This window comes from Pleurodeles waltl, chromosome 7 (assembly GCF_031143425.1).
Source record: "Pleurodeles waltl isolate 20211129_DDA chromosome 7, aPleWal1.hap1.20221129, whole genome shotgun sequence".
In the NCBI taxonomy this organism is placed as follows: Eukaryota; Metazoa; Chordata; class Amphibia; order Caudata; family Salamandridae; genus Pleurodeles; species Pleurodeles waltl.
Genome location: NC_090446.1, coordinates 786,759,030 through 786,782,943, shown reverse-complemented (window position 1 = coordinate 786,782,943; position 23,914 = coordinate 786,759,030). Strand labels below are relative to the sequence as shown.

Sequence of the window (23,914 nt, the reverse complement as noted above, 5' to 3'; positions counted from 1 at the left end):
TTACTACATACACATCTCCTACCTCACCCTCTGCGGGGAAAACAATCTAAGATGGAGTCGACGCCCATGCGCAATGGAGCTTAAAGGGGAGGAGTTCCTTGATCTCGTGACTCGAAAAAGACTTCGAAGAAAAACAACTTGTAACACTCCGAGCCCAACACTAGATGGTGGGATGTGCACAGCATGTGAATCTGCAGCGTCTCATGCCATGAACAGATGTACAACTGGGTAAGTGACATTTTCCATATTTAAGAACTGCGTTTCCATAGGAAATGATTTTTATGGTTTGCTGATAACCTTGGCGCCGTTTAATACATTTGCAAGTCCACAAGTCAGTTGTGCCATACCTACGCAGGAGAAACCCTAACAATAGCACCAAAAGCCCATTCAGCACGGAAGAAAGGGGCAACAATTACCTTTTTGTCAAATACATCCCTACAGGAAATCTGCATTTATTCGTACACACATTTACCCAACATTAATGTATTGTCATTTAAATGAACAAGCAAACACAAGTAGGATAAAGGATTCTTCAACACCTGTTGCAAATCGATGCCCAGCCACCACAAAGTTAAAACCACTACAAATTCAATGCAGAGCATGTAATCTGTATTCACATAGCAAAATGTAGTGTCTTGCCTGTAGGTGTAGCTTTGCAGCCTGAAGAACTTTCTATATTCACAAACAACCCACCCACCTCTGCCAAGAAGATTCAATGCAAAAGGAGGAAATAAAAAAGAATCTGAAGATGGTGAAAAGTGGGAACATCCAGAGGAAGCAGGGGGATGTCACAAGGACACAAGTGGCGGGTGTTTTTTTTTTAATTATAAATTCTTCAGAGGGCAAAACATATTTGCCAGCCCCCCAAGACTATCTGGCACTCCTGGTACATCCTCTCCAAGCCCTCAGTCTTTCAGATCCATTCTGCTGGTGGTCAGATGTTTGCAAAACTACTCCTACAGGTAACTTTTTTTTACTTTTTTTTTTTTTTTATTTTCTACCCAAACTTTTCTTGTGTTTCCACATCAGTCACACCAATGAGCAGCTAGTTGTCTTTCCACAACCAAACTTGTTTGATTATGGGGCTTTACAAATTTTTTTTGTTTTTTTGTTTTTGTTAGGCAGAGGTAAAAAAACAAATATTTGCCAGCCTAGCTAAAATCTGCCAATCCTGATACACCCTCTCCAAACCCTCGGTCTTTCAGATGCTTTCTGCCAGTAGTCAGATATACCCTGTTGGTGCTCAATCTCTCCTCTGCCTCCACCCAAATCCCCCCAACCATAAAATGGCCTTTTGCCACCACCAAAGCTCTAGACCTCTTCCACTAACTGTTAAAGCCAAGCAGCACCAAAAGCAATTGAAGAAATCAACAAGACACCAAAGGAGAAAAAATAGACTGCTTTTAGACACCACAACAAGAAGGATCCCCACCAGAGGGTTCCAGAGATCTCTAATTTAAAGGTGTAGTAAATCAAAGTATTTAACTCCACCGCAATCAATCATTGGCAAATTCAACACTGTTTCCCTCATTCTTGGTTTGTAGAAATTTGTTTCTAAGCACTGGTTCTTAACAAAACCTCGCCAGAGGTATGGCGCCTGCTTTCTGTTCTATAAATGTGGATGGACATTTGGAGGAAATCCATTATTAAAAAAACATTGCTGGCCAGCAGTCTTAGCTGTTCCATAGTGTTATTTCCTAATTCATTAACATTCTGCCTTGCTGAAGACTAGAAACTACGTGGGTGATTTGACTTTTCTTTTCTTGTAGAAAGGCAAGGCAAGGCCAGGGTGGATAGAAATGCCATTATTCATTTGTGAATGTGAATCGTGAAATACCAAAATGTTCAGGTATCCAAATAATACCAAGGAAGTAATTTTCCTCACCAGCAAGTGCCCTGTCCATTTCTTTGATATACTTGTGATTTATTTTTATTTTTTATAGGTGTTGAGTATGTAGTCCCCAAGACTGGATTTTACTGTAAACTTTGTTCATTGTTCTACACAACGGAAGATGTGGCTAAAGTAACTCACTGCAGCAGCCTGCATCATTATCAGAAATTGAAGGTAAAAAAAAAAATACAAAAGGTCAATTAATATTAAATATTTCATTGAGGATTTGATCCTCCAGTTCTTTGGAGGAAAACATATATTTGCAGAGTGCATGGTTCAGTGCCAGTGTTTAGTGCGTGCTGCGTTTGAGCAAGTGCTTTATGAACAGAATAAAATATTAAACATTTCCCTACTTTAGTGGTTTTTCAGGTACCTGTCCTCTATTTTACTTGTATACAATGTCTTGGTTTCTGAGCACTTTTCTATTATACACTGTGGGTATTGTATAAATGTACACGCGTTTTCTTATTCTTCCATGTAGTGGTTGGGTCGAGGAATATCCAATTTAGTTTTTCAATGCCCATAAGCAACAGAGCACCTGTGTATAAGCTCTAGTTTTAGATTTGTTTCCCCTGGAGACCCCATTCAATTTTTTTGTTCAGAAGCTTAAAATACTGCTGCAGATAAATTAAGATAAACTGAAAATATTTTTGTTTAATAGGCTTTGATGTTAGGAGGGTCAGTCCCTGTTCAGCTTGTTCTGTGAGCTTTAGACCTCTTCTGTACCTTCACAATTGTGGACTTGGAAAATACACTATTTACATTGTAGATCAATAGGCTTCAAAATCACTAAAGCATACTGTCACAAGGTATGTAGTCTGCCTCCAGAAAGACTGTCTGCCTGATCAGTGGAGCAGCCGCGCTCCCATTGGCCCTTCAGTGGCGGCTTCTCTTTAGAAGCAGGCCTTCTCGACCATCACCCATTTGGCTTCCTGTAGTAAGTTGATGACCACTCCTTCCAGATCAGGCCCATATGATATATTTTCCTGCAAGTCGTTGGAAAGTCTTCCCAGAAGGGCAGATGACTGTCTCAATTATAGGACCCCCCATGTGCAAAAGGTAAAGCCAGAATGGACTGAAGGCAACAAAGTGGTTACTTTGCTAAAATTATACACCAACTGTAGGAAGTTGGCTCTGTATGCAGTATTTCAAAGTAAGGAATAGTATGCAGAGTCCAAGGGTTCCCCTTCGAGGTAAGATAGTGGCAAAAAGAGAATTCTAATGCTCTATTTTGTGGTAGTGTTGTTGAGCAGTAGGCTCATAAAAGGAGTCGTGTAGGAAGTTGGCTCTGTATGTGCTATTTCAAAGTAAGGAATAGCATGCACAAAGTCCAAGGGTTCCCCTTAGAGGTAAGATCATGGCAAAAAGAGAATACTAATGCTCTATTTTGTGGTAGTGTGGTCGAGCAGTAGGCTTATCAAAGGAGTAGTGTTAAGCATTTGTTGTAAATACACACAGGCAATAAATGAGGAACACACACTCAGACAATTCCAAGCCAATAGGTTTTTGTTATAAAAAAAATATATTTTCTTTATTTTAAGAACCACAGGTTCAAATTCTACATGTAATATCTCATTTGAAAGGTATTGCAGGTAAGTACTTTAGGAACTTTGAATAATCACAATAGCATATACTTTTTACATAAAACACATTTAGTTGTTTTAAAAGTGGACACAGTGCAATTTTCACAATTCCTGGGGGAGGTAAAGTAATGTTAGTTCTTGCAGGTAAGTAAACCACCTACGGGGTTCAAATTGGGGTCCAAGGTAGCCCACCGTTGGGGGTTCAGAGCAACCCTAAAGTCGCCACACCAGCAGCTCAGGGACGGTCAGGTGCAGAGTTCAAAGTGGTGCCCAAAACGCATAGGCTTCAATGGAGAGCAGGGGGTGCCCCGGTTCCGGTCTGCCAGCAGGTAAGTACCCGCATCTTCGGAGGGCAGAGCAGGGGGGTTTTGTAGGGCACCGGGGGGGGACACAAGTCCACACAGAAAGTACACCATCAGCAGCACGGGGGCAGCCGGGTGCAATGTGCAAACATGCGTCTGGTTCTCAATAGGAATCCATGGTAGACCAAGGGGTCTCTTCAGCGATGCATGCAAAATGGGGGTGGGGGGTGCTCCTCAGGGTAGCCACCACCTGGGCAAGCGAGAGGGCCACCTGGGGTCGCTCCTGCACTGGAGGTCTGATCCTTCAGGCCCTGGGGGCTGCGGGTGCAGAGTCTTTACCAGGCGTCGGATCTTTGAAGCAGGCAGTCTCAGTCAGGGGGAGCCTCGGGATTCCCTCTTCAGGCGTCACTGTGGGGGTGCAGGGGGGTCAACTCTGGCTACTCACGGTCTCGCAGTCGCCAGAAAGTCCTCCCTGAAGTGATTGTTCTCCACAAGTCGAGCCGGGGGCGTCGGGTGCAGAGTAAGTCTCTCGCTTCCGGCGGGAAACGCAAGTTGTTTCAAAGTTGCTGCTTTGTTTCAAAGTTGCAGTCTTTGGTCAACAGGGCCGCTGTCCTCGGGAGTTCTTGGTCCTTCTAGAGCAGGGCAGTCCTCTGAGGATTCAGAGGTCGCTGGTCCCTGGGGAAAGCGTCGCTGGAGCAGTGTCTTCAAAAGGGGGGGGAGACAGGCCGGTAGAGCTGGGGCCAAAGCAGTTGGTGTCTCCGTCTTCTCTGCAGGGTTTTTCAGCTTAGCAGTCCTCTTCTTCTTAGGTTGCAGGAATCTGAGTTCCTAGGTTCTGGGGAGCCCTTAAATACTAAATTCTGATGGATACAACTACCTGTGGATTCCTCACCTCATGAATACTCCCATGGCGCCAGCCTTCGACGGAAATCTTCTTACTAGTCTCTGCACGTCGACGAGGACGTCACTGTCTCGCACGCGACGCCGTCTGACGTCATACAGGCAATAAGAGGTCCTCGACGACGTGCGGACGTCAGTTCCCTTTTTTCCGTGCATTCGAAACGGTTATCTTCGAGGGAGCAACTGTTACTCTTGCGGTTACAGTGTATATCTTGCTGCGTACTCTTTCTCTGTGGAAATAATGTCGCAGAGAAAGTCTGGATTTAAGCCTTGTCGTGAGTGTGGAGGCAAGATGTCGGTGACGGATCCTCATTCCGATTGCCTTTGGTGTTTGAGCTCCGACCACGACGTCTCGACTTGTGATTCGTGTCAGCACATGAATCCGAAGGCCATTAAAGAACGCGAGGCGAAGCTGTTTATGGCCAAGTCAAAGGAGAAGCATCACAAGAAAAAGTCTTCTCCAAGACATCGGCGTCATCGAGACTCCCGGCGCCGTAGAGAATCTCGGCGTCATTCAAGGGAGGCTCGTTCCAGGTCTCCGGATCGGCGCCGGAGGACATGGGAGGTCAGCCCCACGGTGACGCCGCATCCTTCGACGCCGTTGCTCTCTCCGACGTCTCCAACTTCGCCTGGACAGGCGTCGGTGATTGAGGTATTGGAGCCTCAGGTGTTTTCTCCGGCGCAGACGCCGAGGCCGGCGTCGGGGTCGCCTCCGAGTCAGGCACCCCAGTATCCGGCTTTTCCCACCCCTGGAGCCGATAGTTCCGCATTCTTGAATGCGATGTATGCCATCTTCCAACAGATGGCTCCAGGGGGTGCTCCGGCTGGGCCTTTGGCCTTTTCTTTGGGTGATCCTGCGCCTCTTCGGCCGGCACCCTTTATGCCCTTTCTCCCGTTTGGGAACGTGGGCTCGGCGCCAGTGTCGGCGCCGGTGGCCGCTCCGATGGCTTCGGAGGGATTGGCCCCAGGGATTTCCATCCCGTCGACGTCGAGATTTCGGCCTGTGACTCCGGTGGGTCCATCCGTTTCATCTGCTCTTCAGTCGGCGCCGAAGTTACCTGTGGCGCCGGATGCGGCGTCGGTGGCTTCGGAAGATCGGCGCCGATCTCCGACTTCGGCGGAGGTGTTGTCGACTCCGCGGATTGAGCAACGACTGCATTCAAGGAGGCGTGCTCTCCGGGTACTAGAGGAGCAGGAGTACCAACGAGCCCTAGAGGAAGGAGAGCTAGAGGACTCGGGTGATGGGCTGCGTGGACTGGAGTCGGCCAGTGGGCTGGACACTTCCCCTGAGTGGGACCTTTCGTCCCCGGGGGAATATACCGAGGAAGCTGCTTCCTTTCATACAGTGGTACGGAAGGCAGCTAGTTTTTTGGACCTGCCTTTGCCGGTGGTGGAGGCGAAACAAAACCTTTTGACAGAGGTGTTGCATCCGGCCTCAGCCGCGGCGGAGCCTCTATTACCTTTTAATGACGCTCTGCTGGATCCGGTTTTAGAGGTGTGGAAGAAGCCGGCATCTTCCCCAGCAGTTCACAGAGCCGTGGCCAGGAGGTATCGGACGGCTCCAACTGATCCTGGTTTCCTATCTAGGCACCCTACGCCGGAGAGCTTGGTTGTGCAGGCCTCCTGTTCGTCCAAATCAGCGCCTGGTTCTTTCCCGACGGTGCCTGGGGACAGAGACTCAAAAAAGCTAGAGGCGCAGTCGAAGAAGATTTTTTCGTCCTGCAGTCTGGCGTTAAAAGCCACTAATGCGACCTGTATCCTGGGGAGGTATATTCATGCTCTGATGGATGACATCTCCTCTTCGTTTACAGAGCTTCCCCAGGGTCTTTTGGATCTTGTCTCTGATACCCAGGCTGCTGCGACCCAAATTATCCAGACGGGACTGGATACCACCGACTCGATAGCCAGAGCAATGGGCACAACTGTGGTGGAAAGGAGACAGGCCTGGCTACGTAACTCGGGCTTTTCGGCAGATGTACAGTCCACATTGTTGGATCTCCCGTTTGATGGGGACAAACTGTTTGGGGCTAAGGCTGATTCGGCCTTGGAACGTTTTAAGGAGAGCAGGGCCACGGCTAAGTCGTTGGGACTCCAAGCTCCTTCTTCCACGGCCTCTTCCAGATTCTTCAGGAGGTTTCGTGGATTTGGGCGTGGCTCTTCCTCCTCTTCCTTTCGGGGAAGATATCAGCAACCTGCCTCTTCCCATCCCTATAGATCTTTTAGGGGGAGGGGTAGGGTCCGCACCAGGGGAGCCTCTCAGCAGCACTCTGCCTCTTCCTCATCCTCTGGCGGGGTGCAGCAGGGGAAGCAGCCTTAGGCTTCCACCATTTCCCACTCACTCCTCTCCTGTAGGGGGAAGATTACAGCATTTTCTCACCAAATGGGAGACTGTTACGTCGGACACTTGGGTTCTCAGTGTTGTGGGAAAAGGCTACACCCTTCCCTTTCGGGAGTTTCCGCCCCTCATCCCGCCCCGCCCTTCGTATTGTTCACAAGAACACCTCCTGTTGCTAGAACAGGAGGTAGAAGTCCTCCTTTTAAAGGGCGCGGTGGAGTTGGTCCCGGAGCAGGAAAGGGGTCAAGGAGTTTACTCAAGGTATTTCCTGATTCCCAAGAAGGATGGTCGTTTGAGACCAATTCTGGACCTGAGGATCTTGAATTGGTTCCTCAAGCAGGAAAAGTTCAAGATGCTGACCCTAGCACAGGTGCTTTTGGCGTTGAACATGGAAGACTGGATGGTGTCTGTCGACTTGCAGGATGCTTACTTTCATATCCCGATACTCAAGTCACACAGGAAGTATCTCCGGTTTGTGGTGGGATCGCAACACTACCAGTTTGCGGTCCTTCCGTTTGGTCTTACTTCAGCACCTCGAGTCTTCACGAAGGTGATGTCGGTGGTTGCGGCAGAGCTCAGAAGGAAGGGGATAGCAGTATTCCCTTACTTGGACGATTGGTTGATCAAAGCCAAGTCCCCGGAGCTTGTGTTGCGTCATCTGCAGTCAACAACCCAGTTGTTGTTCGACCTGGGCTTTTCGGTGAACGAGCCCAAATCTCACCTGGAGCCCTCTCAGCGCCTCCTGTTCATAGGGGCGGTACTGGATACGACATTGGGTCGGGCCTTTCCTCCGCCTCAGCGGATTCAAGATATTCAGGATTTGGTTCCAATGTTTCGAAATGGAGCGGTAGTTCCAGTCCTCAAGGTCCTTCGTCTGCTCGGTCTTTTTGCCTCCTGCATTCTGTTGGTCACGCATGCTCGCTGGCACATGAGGGCTCTTCAGTGGTGCCTCCGAAGGCAGTGGTCTCAACACAGAGGGGATCTAGAGGGTACTGTCAAGATCTCCAGAGATGCTGCTGTGGATTTGAAGTGGTGGATTGCAAGCAACAATCTTTCACAAGGAAAACCGTTCCAGCAGTCGCCACCAGTGGCCACAGTCATAACGGATGCTTCCACTCTAGGGTGGGGAGCTCATCTGGGGGATCTGGAGATCAAAGGTCTTTGGTCTCCAGAGGAACAGATTTTTCACATCAATCTGTTAGAGTTACGGGCTGTACGTCTGGCTCTCAAGGCCTTCCTCCCTTCCCTTCGTGGTCAGTCGGTACAGGTCCTAACGGACAATACTACCACGATGTGGTACATAAACAAGCAGGGAGGAGTGGGGTCGTACCTTCTCTGCAGAGAAGCTCTTCGACTATGGTCCTGGGCAAAGGACCATCGGATTTGCTTGATAGCAAACCATCTGGCCGGAGTCTTGAACGTGCGTGCGGACAGTCTCAGTCGCCACTTCTCGGCAGACCACGAGTGGCGTCTCCATCCAGATCAAGTCCGTTTAATCTTCCAGAAGTGGGGGTTTCCTCGGGTAGATCTGTTTGCCACTCGAGAGAACGCGCATTGTCCGTTGTTCTGCAGCCTTCAGTATCCGATGCAGGAAGCGTTGGGGGACGCGTTTCAAATGACCTGGTGCGGCCAGTTGCTTTACGCGTTTCCTCCCATACCCTTGATTCCTCGAGTATTGAGGAAGATTCACCAAGACCGGGCTCTAGTAATCGTAATAGCTCCGGATTGGCCAAGGAGGGTGTGGTACTCCGACCTTCTACAACTCTCAACGTGCCCGCCGCTCCGTCTCCCTTTCAGGGCAGACCTCCTCTCGCAGTCGCAGGGGCAGGTTCTACACCCCAACCTCCAGAGTCTGCACCTACATGCCTGGAGATTGAACGGGGCAACCTGAGTTCCTTCTCTCTCCCGCCTGAGGTAGTGGATGTTATATTAGCGGCCAGGCGACACTCCACTAAATCTATCTACGCTAATAGGTGGTCTAAATTTGTTGCGTGGTGTGGAGAGAGGCAGATTGATCCTTTACAAGCTCATCTATCGGACGTTTTGTCTTTTGCTCTATCTCTGGCGCAGAAAGGTTGTGCAGTGGCTACCATTAAAGGTTATTTATCGGCCTTGTCAGCCTTCATATGTCTTCCAGACCAACCATCTTTATTTAAATCCCCTATTGTTATCAGATTCTTGAAAGGTCTTCTAAATCAATATCCTCCAAAGCCATTCGTTATGCCGCAATGGGATTTGTCCTTAGTCCTGACTTTCCTTATGGGGTCCCCTTTTGAACCTATGCATTCTTGCCCCTTGAGGTATTTGTTTTTAAAAACAGTCTTCCTGATAGCTATAACATCAGCAAGGAGAGTGAGTGAGTTGCAGGCCTTATCAGTAAAACCCCCTTATACAACTTTTTATGGGGATAAGGTGGTGTTGAGGACCAAGGCTGCTTTCCTCCCGAAGGTTGTTTCACCCTTCCATTTGGCTCAGGCAATTACTTTGTCCACGTTCTATCCTCCGCCTCATCCTTCCAAAGAGGAAGAAAGACTGCACCGTCTGGATCCAAAGAGAGCGTTGAGCTTCTTTATCGATAGAACAAAGGATTTCAGGCTGGAGGATCAGCTGTTTATTGGATACGTGGGCAAGAGGAGAGGAAAGGCAGTCCACAAGAGAACACTATCCAGGTGGGTTGTTCTTTGCATTAAAATATGTTACTCTTTGGCAAAGAAGGATCCTCCTGAGGGCATTAGAGCTCATTCCACCAGAGCTAAGTCGGCCACTTCGGCCTTAGCCAGAGGTGTTCCTGTGGTCGACATCTGCAAGGCCGCAACTTGGTCGTCCCTTCACACTTTTGCAAAACATTACTGTTTAGATTCTGAGGTTAGAAGGGACGGCCATTTTGCACGGTCAGTGCTGCAGGATTTCTTGGTTTGACCATTTAGGCACCCACCGCCGGGCGTGGTACTGCTTTGGGACTCTATTCATGAGGTGAGGAATCCACAGGTAGTTGTATCCATCAGAAGAACGAGTTACTTACCTTCGGTAACGACTTTTCTGGTGGATACATTAGCTACCTGTGGATTCCTCACGGTCCCACCCGCCTCCCCGTTGCCTTTATGGTCTTGCCAAGTAATCCTTGAGTGCGCTCCTCTTGATCTTTGAGGGTGCAATAGATGTATATATATAATATATTTATATATATATAGGTATAGGTGTATATATCTTTATGTATATACTTGGTGTGTGTATATATTTTAAAAGAAAGAGTTTTATATATATATATATATATATGTACATAAAAAAAAAAAAAAAAAAGATTTACAGTTATTCATACAATGTGGTGTATTTTTACAATATAATGGATGTTGCTTTGTTCTTTCATTGCATTGCCTGGTTGTTCTCATGCACGTAAAAAATGATTGGTACTGACGTCCGCACGTCGTCGAGGACCTCTTATTGCCTGTATGACGTCAGACGGCGTCGCGTGCGAGACAGTGACGTCCTCGTCGACGTGCAGAGACTAGTAAGAAGATTTCCGTCGAAGGCTGGCGCCATGGGAGTATTCATGAGGTGAGGAATCCACAGGTAGCTAATGTATCCACCAGAAAAGTCGTTACCGAAGGTAAGTAACTCGTTCTTTAAGGGTGTTTAGGTCTGGGGGGGGTTAGTAGCCAATGGCTACTAACCCTGAGGGTGGGTACACCCTCTTTGTGCCTCCTCCCTGAGGAGAGGGGGGCACATCCCTAATCCTATTGGGGGAATCCTCCATCTGCAAGATGGAGGATTTCTAAAAGTCAGTCACCTCAGCTCAGGACACCTTAGGGGCTGTCCTGACTGGCCAGTGACTCCTCCTTGTTTTTCTCATTATCTCTCCTGGACTTGCCGCCAAAAGTGGGGGCTGTGTCCAGGGGGCGGGCATCTCCACTAGCTGGAGTGCCCTTTGGCTTTGTAACACGAGCCTGAGCCTTTGAGGCTCACTGCTAGGTGTTGCAGTTCCTGCAGGGTGGAGGTGTGAAGCACCTCCACCCAGAGCAGGCTTTGTTTCTGTCCTCAGAGAGCACAAAGGCTCTCACCACATGGGGTCAGAAACTCGTCTCTCAGCAGCAGGCTGGCACAGACCAGTCAGCCCTGCACTGAACAATTGGGTAAAATACAGGGGGCATCTCTAAGATGCACTCTGCATTTTTTTTTAATAAATCCAACACTGGAATCAGTGTGGGTTTATTATTCTGAGAAGTTTGATACCAAACTTCCCAGTATTCAGTGTAGCCATTATGGAGCTGTGGAGTTCGTTTTTGACAGACTCCCAGACCATATACTCTTATGGCTACCCTGCACCTACAATGTCTCAGGTTTTGCTTAGACACTGTAGGGGCATAGTGCTCATGCGCACATGCCCTCACCTGTGGTATAGTGCACCCTGCCTTAACGCTGGAAGGCCTGCTAGAGGGGTGACTTACCTATGCCACAGGCAGTGTGAGGTTGGCATGGCACCCTGAGGGGAGTGCCATGTCGACTTAGTCGTTTTGTCCTCACTAGCACACACAAGCTGGCAAGCAGTGTCTGTGCTGAGTGAGGGGTCCCCAGGGTGGCATAAGACATGCTGCATCCCTTATAGACCTTCCCTGGCATCAAGGCCCTTGGTACCAGGGGTACCAGTTACAAGGGACTTACCTGGATGCCAGGGTGTGCCAATTGTGGAAACAATGGTACAACTTTAGGTGAAAGAACACTGGTGCTGGGGCCTGGTTAGCAGGCCTCAGCACACTTTCAAATCAAAACTTAGCATCAGCAAAGGCTAAAAGTCAGGGGTAACCATGCCAAGGAGGCATTTCCTTACACCAACTTGTTTCATTAACTTCAACATGAGCATCAAGTTGGGCTTAATGTAACCATTTGTTTGATACCTTGGATGACCCACTTCGGCCGCACTGTTCCAGAGTTGGCACAGCTGATGTCAGCATCTAAATCTGTACTCTCCAACTGGACGACCAAGCCATTCCATAGTAAAACAGAAGCTTTGTGTGTTACTATCAGAACGTGTAAAATACATTTTCTGTCCATGAGATGTTGCACCCTTCTTCAGGACTCAGTATGCCTGCTGTGGGGGTGACTTGAACACATACCAGGGGGCTCATATGGCTGTTTCATGACGTGTGGCTAGAGGTAAACGTGTTCTGCATTCTCCTGCCATTTAGTCTTTGGACCGGAGTAGTGTAAGTTGTTTTTCTTAGTCTTTTGAGTCACAAGATCGTGTGACTCCTCCTCTCGATGATATTGCTCATGGGCATAGACTTTGTTAGATTTTCTCTCCACTGTCTGGTCCGGACTTGTGTGCCTCTGCTCCATGTCTTTGACTCTCTTCGGTTCTGTCTCCTTTTCTTGTGTTCTCACGGTATTGTCTTCGATCACGCATTTCTATTTCTATGCTTGTAGGAAAATGGCTCTTTATATAATGGACCAAAATGAGGTTGAGGTTGACCCCAGAGATATCAGAGGCCCAAATTACATCTCAAATGCTCTTTTGGTGGTAGTGTGGTTGAGCAGCAGCTCCCTATCTGCGTGCCATAGCACCATAGTTTACTTTCAGAACTAGCCAAGGGTGCTGCAACACAATGCATCCCTATCCCTTTTGCCCTTTCTTGCATTTTTCAAGCCTGCTTTCTAAAATGTTTTGATAAACCATGAAGTTGAAACTCCCTGTAGGACTGCTAGATGGCAGTGACTTGCAAAATAGCACATGAATTGCTCATGTCCAATATTGCCACTGTTAACACAAGCTGTGAGCAGCGAGGAAATATAAACACATGCACAAAGAGATGGCCATTTAAATCCTAGATCAAGTAACTGAGCCATTAAGAGTTCAGTGACAGTTTTTTTTTTTTTTAAGTGTATGAAATTGACGAAAGATCTTGTTATTCCTAATCGTCTCCTTTTCATTGACTCATTGGAACAGTAGGAAGCTGGCTATCTATTTAGTGCCTAAAAAAAAAGAAATTAAGTACACTGTGCAGAGTCCAGTGGATGCCCAATTGGTATTGTAGAGGCAAAGTAGATGGGACTAATGCTCTATTTTGTGGTAGTGTGGGTGAGCATTTAAGGTTATCAGAGGGTAGTGCTAAGCATTTGTTGTACTCGCAGAGGTAATAAATGAGACTAGAGGTGTCACATTTTATGGCACAATGTGTCACATGGACAAGTAGATATTTTATTAATCTACTTGTCCTGTAAAAAAAAAATCTACTTGTTCCTTTGGTGTGCCATGCAGTGCGACCACAAATTATGGCAGCAATCATTATACAAGAGCTCTTATAATAGCATCCCTGATTATGTCAGTACTAATACTATAGTAAGGATTGAATACTTGCAGTTTATTTTTCACCTTTCCACAGATCTAAGTTCTGGGGCTGGAGGTAGCAGTTAAGAATAGTTACAGGGTTGGAGCCCTTTTTGAGTCTGCCCCAACCATCTAATTTGCATGCTTTAAGTAAGGGTTTTCATCAGCTCTTCTCTTTTTTTCCCATACTGAGAGAGGTTGGAAAATACTCTTGACAACACAGAAGTAAAACATCTTCCAGAGTTTGGGGGGGGGAGTGGCTAGAGGGTAAGTGAACCTCTAAACGTTCAACAGTTTCACATGAGCAGATCTACACGTTCCTATTTCCTCATGCTAAAATACAGTTCACAATATTGTCTAGGAGTCCAATTTCCTGGTCTACTTGTGTAAATTCTTATTTATGAAATACGTAAATCTGCACTAATGCAAAGACACCTACCGTGAGTGTACTTTTGTGACTTTCTATAACAATTAGGCCCCTAATTAAGTCTACCCTTAACCATGACCTTTTCGTTTTATTAAAATTCTATTCTTCTCTCTCTAGCTATGTGTCTGATGGCTTACTGTGAGTGATAGCAATCTGCTCTTTCACAATCACCATATCTGCACACAAAGTAGTCTTGTTCAGTGTCAATTACTACAATGGAAGTATGTGCTTTTTCAGATTAAAAAATATATATATATTCAAACAATAGAGATTTACAAATGCATTGTCAAAACAAAACACATTGACAAGACCAAGAGACTAATCAGCAATGTCAAACCTATTGGTTTATTTTCTTGTTTCTCGTAAGCTTGTTGAAACTGGTAACGCAGATGTTCGATGGCATCTGTCGCTGTAGATACGCATGTTCTGCAATAGCTCGCCATCTGGTGTTGGGCCGGAGTGTTACAAGTTGTTTTTCTTCGAAGAAGTCTTTCGAGTCACGGGACCGAGTGACTCCTCCTTTTGTCTCCATTGCGCATGGGCGTCGACTCCATCTTCGATTGTTTTTTTTCCGCCATCGGGTTCGGACGTGTTCCTGTCGCTCCGAGTTTCGGAACGGAAAATTAGCTAATTTCGGAAGATTTTCGTCGGTATTGTTGCGTTCGGGATCGGCGTACTTACATTCCACACCGCATCAAAGATCGAAGAGCTCCGGTGCCCTTCAGGGTAGTTTTTTCGATCCCCCGTCGGGGCCTGGTCGGCCCGACCGCGTGCTGAAGAACGCCGATGGAACGGACCCCGTTCCGTTTCTGCCCCAAATGCCACAATAAATACCCCTACACAGACCAACACTTGGTCTGCAACCTGTGCCTGTCACCTGAGCACAGCGAAGACACCTGCGAGGCCTGTCGTGCGTTCCGGTCCCGAAAAACACTCCGAGACTGTCGAGCCAGAAGACTTCAGATGGCGTCCGCACCGACAGCCCAACAGGAGTTCGAGGAACAGGAAGAGGAAGGTACCTTCTCGATCCAAGACTCAGACTCCGAAGGATTCGACGATACACAAACCGTGAGTAAGACGTCGAAAACCACACAGACACGTTTACAAGGCCCAGGGGACGCCACTGCCATCCGGCCATGGCTCCACCCATAAATTCGGTGACCGACCGTCGGCACCGAAAAAGGCCCAAACAGTGCCGAGGTCGTCCGACTCCGGTCGAGACACCGGCACGCAGCCTTCTCTGGACCGAGAAAGTGCTGGAGACAAGCCTCGACACCGAGATGCCGGTGTGGACACGGCTCGACGCCGAGACAGCGGCACCGAAGCAGATCGACGCCGAGAGGTTTCGGCCCCGAAAAAGAAAAAAGTCACCTCGGAGCCGAAAAAACACGCAGACAGGGTTTCGATGCCGAAACAAACTGCAAGCGACCCAGCTTCAGGCTCTTATACAGAAGAGCACTCGCTAACCTCCCAAATGCAAAAGCATAGGTTTGAGGAAGAGCTACAAGCAACTGATGTGGACCATACGCAAAAGCGTATCTTCATACAGCAGGGGACAGGAAAAATAAGCACCCTTCCCCCTATTAGGAGAAAGAGAAGGTTGGAGTTCCAGACTGAACAGACACCACAACCAAAAGTGGTGAAAAGAGTTACCCCACCACCCTCTCCTCCGCCCGTGATTAACGTCTCACCAGCACAAACTCCATCACTCTCCCCAGCTCACACCACCATGAGCCAGGGTGTCCAAGATCAGGACGCATGGGACCTATACGACGCCCCAGTGTCAGATAATAGTCCGGAGGCATACCCTACGAAGCCATCTCCACCAGAGGACAGCACCGCGTATTCTCAAGTGGTGGCTAGAGCAGCACAATTTCACAACGTAAGCCTCCACTCAGAACAGGTCGAGGATGATTTTTTATTCAACACACTCTCCTCCACCCACAGCTCGTACCAAAGCCTGCCTATGCTCCCTGGTATGCTCCGGCACGCAAAAGACATCTTTAAGGAGCCGGTCAAAAGCAGGTCAATCACACCAAGGGTGGAAAAAAAGTATAAGGCGCCTCCTACAGACCCGGTTTTCATCACTACACAGCTGCCACCAGACTCTGTCGTTGTAGGAGCAGCTAGAAAAAGGGCCAACTCTCACACATCTGGAGATGCACCACCCCCAGATAAAGAAAGCCGCAAGTTCGATGCAGCTGGTAAAAGAGTCGCAGCACAAGCTGCAAACCAGTGGCGCATCGCGAACTCCCAGGCACTACTTGCGCGCTATGACAGAGCCCACTGGGACGAGATGCAACATCTCATTGAACATCTGCCCAAGGACTTACAAAATAGGGCAAAACAAGTGGTTGAGGAGGGACAGGCCATTTCCAACAACCAGATCCGCTCCTCCATGGACGCTGCAGATACAGCTGCACGGACAATTAATACATCTGTAACTATCAGAAGGCATGCATGGCTCCGAACGTCTGGATTTAAACCAGAGATTCAACAAGCAGTTCTCAATATGCCTTTTAATGAAAAAGAACTGTTCGGTCCAGAAGTGGACACAGCAATTGAGAAACTCAAAAAAGATACGGACACTGCCAAAGCCATGGGAGCACTCTACTCCCCGCAGAGCAGAGGGAATTACAGCACATTCCGTAAAACACCCTTTCGAGGGGGGTTTCGGGGTCAGAGCACACAAGCCAGCACCTCACAAGCAACACCGTCCAGTTACCAGGGACAGTATAGAGGAGGTTTTCGGGGACAATATAGAGGAGGGCAATTCCCTAGAAATAGAGGAAGATTTCAAAGCCCCAAAACCCCTACTACTAAACAGTGACTCACATGTCACTCACCCCCTCCACACAACACCAGTGGGGGGAAGAATAGGTCATTATTACAAAGCATGGGAGGAAATCACTACAGACACTTGGGTTCTAGCAATTATCCAGCATGGTTATTGCATAGAATTTCTACAATTCCCTCCAAACATACCACCAAAAGCACAAAATTTAACAACACACCACTCCAATCTCCTGGAGATAGAAGTGCAGGCACTATTGCAAAAGAATGCAATCGAATTAGTGCCAAACACACAAATAAACACAGGAGTTTACTCACTGTACTTTCTGATACCAAAGAAGGACAAAACGCTGAGACCAATCCTAGACCTCAGAGTAGTGAACACTCATCAAATCGGACCACTTCCACATGGTCACACTACAAGAAGTATTGCCATTGCTAAAACTACACAACTACATGGCAACTTTAGACCTCAAGGACGCTTATTTCCATATACCAATACACCCATCGCACAGGAAATACCTAAGGTTTGTATTCAAAGGAATACATTACCAATTCAAGGTACTGCCTTTCGGATTAACAACCGCACCAAGAGTCTTTACCAAATGCCTAGCGGTAGTCGCTGCACACATAAGGCAGCAAATACATGTGTTCCCATATTTGGACGACTGGCTAATCAAGGCCCATTCGTTCATAGAGTGCTCAAATCAGATCATACAAACCCTCTTCAAACTCGGGTTCACCGTCAACTTTACAAAATCCAACATTCTGCCGCGCAAGGTACAACAATACCTAGGAGCCATAATAGACACATCAAAGGGAGTAGCCACTCCAAGTCCACAAAGAATTCTAAATTTCAACACCATCATACAACGCATGTATCCAACACAAGATACAAGCAAAGATGGTATTACAACTCCTAGGCATGATGTCTTCATGCATAGCCATTGTCCCAAACGCAAGACTGCACATGAGGCCCTTACAAAAATGCCTAGCATCACAGTGGTCTCAAGCACAGGGTCACCTTCTAGATCTGGTGTTAATAGACCGCCAAACTTACCTCTCGCTTCTGTGGTGGAACAACATAAATTTAAACAAGGGGCGGCCTTTCCAAGACCCAGTGCCACAATACGTAATAACAGATGCTTCCATGACAGGGTGGGGAGCACACCTCGATCAACACAGCATACAAGGACAATGGAACGTACATCAAACAAAACTGCATATCAATCACCTAGAACTTCTAGCAGTTTTTCAAGCACTAAAAGCTTTCCAACCAATAATAGTTCACAAATACATTCTCGTCAAAACAGACAACATAACAACAATGTATTATCTAAACAAGCAGGGGGGGACGCACTCCACGCAGTTAAGCCTGCTAGCACAAAAGATTTGGCGTTGGGCAATTCACAACCAAATTCGCCTAATAGCACAATTTATACCAGGGATCCAAAATCAACTCGCAGACAATCTCTCTCGAGATCACAAACAGGTCCACGAATGGGAGATTCACCCCCAAATTCTGAACACTTATTTCAAACTCTGGGGAACACCTCAGATAGACTTGTTTGCGACAAGGGAGAACGCAAAATGCCAAAACTTCGCATCCAGATACCCACACGAACAATCCCAAGGCAATGCCCTATGGATGAACTGGTCAGGGATATTTGCTTACGCTTTTCCTCCTCTCCCTCTCCTTCCTTACCTGGTAAACAAACTCAGTCAAAGCAAACTCAAACTCATATTGATAGCACCAACTTGGGCAAGGCAACCCTGGTACACAACGCTGCTAGACCTATCAGTGGTACCCTGCATCAAGTTGCCCAACAGGCCAGATCTGTTGACACAGCACAACCAAAAGATCAGACACCCAGATCCAGCATCGCTGAATCTAGCAATCTGGCTCCTGAAATCCTAGAATTCGGGCACTTACAACTTACCCAAGAATGTATGGAAGTCATAAAACAAGCTAGAAGGCCATCCACCAGGCACTGCTATGCAAGTAAATGGAAGAGGTTTGTTTGCTACTGCCATATTAATCAAATACAACCATTACACACAACTCCAGAACATGTAGTGGGTTACTTGCTTCACCTACAAAAATCTAACCTGGCTTTCTCTTCCATTAAAATACACCTTGCAGCAATATCTGCATACCTGCAGACTACCTATTCAACTTCCCTATATAAGATACCAGTCATTAAAGCATTCATGGAGGGCCTTAGGAGAATTATACCACCAAGAACACCACCTGTTCCTTCATGGAACCTAAATGTTGTCCTAACTAGACTTATGGGTCCACCTTTTGAACCCATGCACTCCTGCGACATACAGTTCCTAACCTGGAAGGTGGCATTTCTCATCGCCATTACTTCCCTAAGAAGAGTAAGCGAGATTCAGGCGTTTACAATACAGGAACCTTTTATACAACTACACAAAAATAAAGTCGTCCTAAGGACCAATCCTAAATTTTTGCCAAAGGTTATTTCACCGTTCCATCTAAATCAAACAGTGGAACTTCCAGTGTTTTTTCCACAGCCAGATACCGTAGCTGAAAGGGCACTACATACATTAGATGTCAAAAGAGCATTGATGTATTACATTGACAGAACAAAGGACATCAGAAAGACTAAACAACTATTTATTGCATTTCAAAAACCTCATGCAGGAAACCCAATATCAAAACAAGGTATAGCCAGATGGATAGTTAAATGCATCCAAATCTGCTACCTTAAAGCTAAACGACAGCTGCCCATTACACCAAGGGCACACTCAACCAGAAAGCAAGGTGCTACCATGGCCTTTCTAGGAAACATCCCAATGCAAGAAATATGTAAGGCAGCCACATGGTCTACGCCTCACACATTCACCAAGCACTACTGTGTAGACGTGTTATCCGCACAACAAGCCACAGTAGGTCAAGCCGTATTAAGAACATTATTTCACACTACTTCCACTCCTACAGGCTGATCCACCGCTTTTGGGGAAATAACTGCTTACTAGTCTATGCAGAACATGCGTATCTACAGCGACAGATGCCATCGAACTGAAAATGTCACTTACCCAGTGTACATCTGTTCGTGGCATCAGTCGCAGTAGATTCACATGTGCCCACCCGCCTCCCCGGGAGCCTGTAGCAGTTTGGAAGTTACCTTCAATTATTTATATATGTATCATCTCAACCTTAAATAGGTGCATACTTAGTCACTCCATTGCATGGGCACTATTACTACAATTCAACTCCTACCTCACCCTCTGCGGGGAAAAACAATCGAAGATGGAGTCGACGCCCATGCGCAATGGAGACAAAAGGAGGAGTCACTCGGTCCCGTGACTCGAAAGACTTCTTCGAAGAAAAACAACTTGTAACACTCCGGCCCAACACCAGATGGCGAGCTATTGCAGAACATGCGAATCTACTGCGACTGATGCCACGAACAGATGTACACTGGGTAAGTGACATTTTCATTTTCCATTGTGAATATTTATTGGAAATAGTAGCATGCATCAACACATTTTAGTAAATGGTGCTTCAAAGAACAGTGCCTAAAATTTCACAGTAAGTTAGCAAAACATTTTTATTTCCTAGTTGCGTTCTTTATTATTTTTTTTTTGTGAACATTTTGAAACCAAAGAGTCACATATATTTCAAGCTTATGCAAATATTTGCATCTACTCGGGGTATTCTGGGAGCATTATGCGTAGCCTCATATTAAACTTTGCAAACATCTACACATTTTCTTAGTATTTATTTTTTTACCGCTGTCAGTAGTTGTAGGAAGCTGGCTCTGTATATACTATATCAAAATGAGATAGTGTGCACAGAGTCCAGGGGTTCCCAAGAGGCTTGACAGAGGCAATGATAGATAATACTAATGCTCTATTTTATGGTAGTGTGCTCGAGCAGTTAGGCTTATCAGAGGGTAGTGTTAAGCAATAAATGAGAACACACACTCCATGACTTAACTCCAGGCCCATACATTTTTATATATAGAAAAATATTATTTTCTTTATTTTAGAACCACAAGATTCAAATGCAGGTAAGTACATGTAAGGTACTTTACATAGGTATAGTTAGGACTTTGAACCAAAACAGTAATGTACACAGTGTTTCATAAAATGGCAATAAGCAATTTTAAAAGTGGACACAGTGAAAAATTCAACAGTTCCTGGGGGGACGTAAGTACAGCTAGGTTAATGTGGTAAGTAAAACACTTAAAAGCTCTCTCCTGGGCATAGGTAGCCCACCGTTGGGGGTTCAAGTCAACCCCAAACACCCAGCAACACAGGGCCGGTCAGGTACAGAAGTCAGAGGAGCCCAAATAACATGGGCCCCTATGGAGGAAGGGGGTGATCAGGTCTAGTCTTTCAGGTAAGTACCTTCGTCCTTGGCGAGCAGATGGGAGAAGGGAAGGGCACACACGGGTGGCGGGGTGCAGCAGGCAAACGGTGTGTCTGGTTTGTATTAGATTTCAATTGGGGGGGGGGGGAAGAGGGTGTCACTCAGATGTTGAAGGCAAGGCACAGGGGAGCTTCTCGGGCCAGCCCCTGACTGGGCAAGGTTGTGGGCCACCTGCTTGTCACCGCTGCACCTGTAGTCTATTCTTCACGGGCCTGGGGGCTGCGGGTGCAATGCTGATTCCAGGTGTCTAGTTTCTTCGTCCCGGGCAGTCTGTCAGGGGGGGCCCTTGGGTTTCCCTCTGGAGGCATCGTCGTGGGGGGTGCAGAGGTGTTAGCCCAGCGTCCATCTCCACTAGCTGGAGCATTAGAACACGAAACCTGAGCCATTGATGCTTACTGCTAGGTGATGGTTCCTGCAGTGAGGCGGTGTGAAGGCCTGCTACAGAATATTCTCAACACAATTAGTCATTTATTTGGTTGGGCTAGGGCCGTCCCCATTTGTTATCCATTCTCTCCATCCCCCCCCCCCCCCACCACCCCTCTTGAAACCACCATAAACCCCTTTCAGCAAAGCTAAGCTTTGATAAATGACATTGAAGAAGTTGCTTAGCTCCAGTGATGCAGTGTCAGGGAATTTAAGTTTCCTTGTCTGACATTGAAATGGTGGCAGCAGCTACAGCAGTCTTGAATGTTTAAAGACTAACTTGCATGAAGTGCTGGTACTAGCTTTGGGTATTTAGCAGTCTTGTAAAATAAGTCATGTAATACGTATGAAATATATGAACTAAGCTTTTTTTCTTACAGAAATCACTTGAAAAACCAGCAGCTAATCAGAAAAAAAAGAAGCCTGTAAAAGATTAGTCACCAGTTGGGTGCACCTTATTTCCATTTTTTAATTTTTTTTTAACAAACATTCTAATAGTTGATGGATATTGTACTTTATTTTCTGATAATGTGCTAGTATAGCTTTCATCTGTTGTAACTTCATAATTTGTAACAAATTTGTTTGCAACTTTTAAGTTGACTAAGTTTTGTTCATTTAGAGCATGGGAATAATGGTGGGTGAATTTTGTAAACATTCTGCCTCTGTTCCTGTTAAAGATGTTTATAAGTAAATTTTCTAGGAATTTACCAATTCCAGTGTTGCGCCTTGTAAATGTTACCTACACAAAGAATGAAACACAATTTTACCTTGCTGTATTACTAGCTACCCAGTTCCTCTGTTTTAGCCCTCAGTTCCATGGATGGGAGTACAAATAGATTTGTAAATGTTGTAAAAGCGGTTTTAAAAATATTTGGAATTTAATTTGCATTGTAATTGGCTAATCTTTGGCATAATTGGCACAGTTTCATATGTTAACATGTCTGGTATGCTTTCCCAAGCTTCCCATGAATCTGCACTGTTCTCCAATCCTTGGTCATCATCACAGATTTGTATGTCTAGATGACGTACATGTGTATTTATCTTGAATTTAGACATGCATGCCTACCTTTTTGTAAACTGTAGGTATTCAGGACTTTTGTGCTTGTTTCTCTGAACTTGCTAATATGACAAATAAACACTCACCTGCTGGTTACTATATCATTAAGTATGATGGTCTAATTTATCTTATTAAAACCATTAACTTAAGGTGTTTTATGACTCATTTGATGTACAAGAAAATAAAAAATTTAGGTTTTGGTCGCCATTTTTCTTGGCTTCAAGAGTTGCGTAAAGTGGGAAGCGTGTGCTTGATCTTCTGGCTGCAAAAATCAGAATAGCTTGTATTCAGCTGCAGAAGGTCATCAGGTGACCCTCACTGATCTTTTGAAAATTGAGCTTCAGGGAACATCGCCCGCAAAATACTTAAGAATTTACCAATAAGAGATCTTACTTATTTACAACCTTGGAAATATTCTGTGACTAGACGCTGCAATTCAGCATCACATCTCTAAAACCTATTTTTTTATTGCCATTGGGGTTTATTCGGGCAAAGAGGTTAGTCATTAGGTGGCTATTTTACATCTTTTCTGACATGACATGTTCTGAAATGGAGTGTATTATGTGGTATGGTTGTCCGACTGCACTAACTTCTTAGGCCTGATAGGTTTAGTTTGTGAAACCCTTGGCTCAAACCTGGGTAGCTGTGTCCCTGAGCAGACAGACTTACAGAAAGGAAAAAGTGTTGAGCATTTAAACAGCACCAAATCACTTAACTCCTTCGCTGCCAGGCCTTTTCCCCCTCCTGTGCCGAGCCTTTTTTTGGCTATTTGGGGCAGTTCGCGCTTAGGCCCTCATAAGCTAGCCAAGCCAAATTTGCGTCCTTTTTTTCCAACATCCTAGGGATTCTAGAGGTACCCAGACTTTGTGGGTTCCCTTGAAGGAGGCCAAGAAATTAGCCAAAATACAGTGAAAATGTCGTTTAAAAAAAATGGGGAAAAGTGGCTGCAGAAGAAGGCTTGGGTTTTTTCCCCTGAAAATGGCATCAACAAAGGGTTTGCGGTGCTAAAATCACCAGCTTCCCAGCTTTCAGGAACAGTCAGACTTGAATCAGAAAACACAAATTTGGCATTTTACTGGGACAGACCCCATTTTTGCAATTTTTTTGTGCATTCAGCCTCCTTCCAGACAGTGACAGAAATGGGCGTGAAACCAATGCTGGATCCCAGAAACCTCTACATTTCTGAAAAGTAGACAAAATTCTGAATTCAGTAAGGGGTCATTTGTGTAGATCCTACAAGGGTTTCCTACAGAAAATATCTGAAAAAGAAAAATATTGAAATTGAGGTGAAAAAACAAATTTTTCTCTACATTTTACTCTGCAGGAAAAAGTGAATGTCAGATTTTCGAAAGCAATATACGTCTGCTGGACTCCTCTGGTTGCGGAGATATATAGGTCTTGTAGTTTCATCAAGAACCCTAGGTACCCAGAGCCAATAAATGAGCTGCACCCTGCAGTGCGTTTTCAATCTATACCTGGTAC

The 23,914-nt window shown here is 46.1% G+C and overlaps 1 protein-coding gene across 3 annotated transcripts in view; it reads left to right on the top strand.

The window, feature by feature from the left end:
- MATR3 (matrin 3) overlaps positions 1-22,533 on the top strand; it is a 97,371-nt gene extending 74,838 nt beyond the window's left edge. For all 3 annotated transcript variants that reach the window (XM_069199314.1, XM_069199315.1, XM_069199316.1), the window contains 2 exons: positions 1,944-2,065; positions 21,756-22,533. In XM_069199314.1, coding sequence (XP_069055415.1) covers positions 1,944-2,065; positions 21,756-21,812 — 179 coding nt within the window. In that variant the 3' untranslated portion in view covers positions 21,813-22,533. The remainder of the gene's footprint in view (positions 1-1,943; positions 2,066-21,755) is intronic.
- The last annotated feature ends 1,381 nt before the right edge of the window (positions 22,534-23,914 follow it).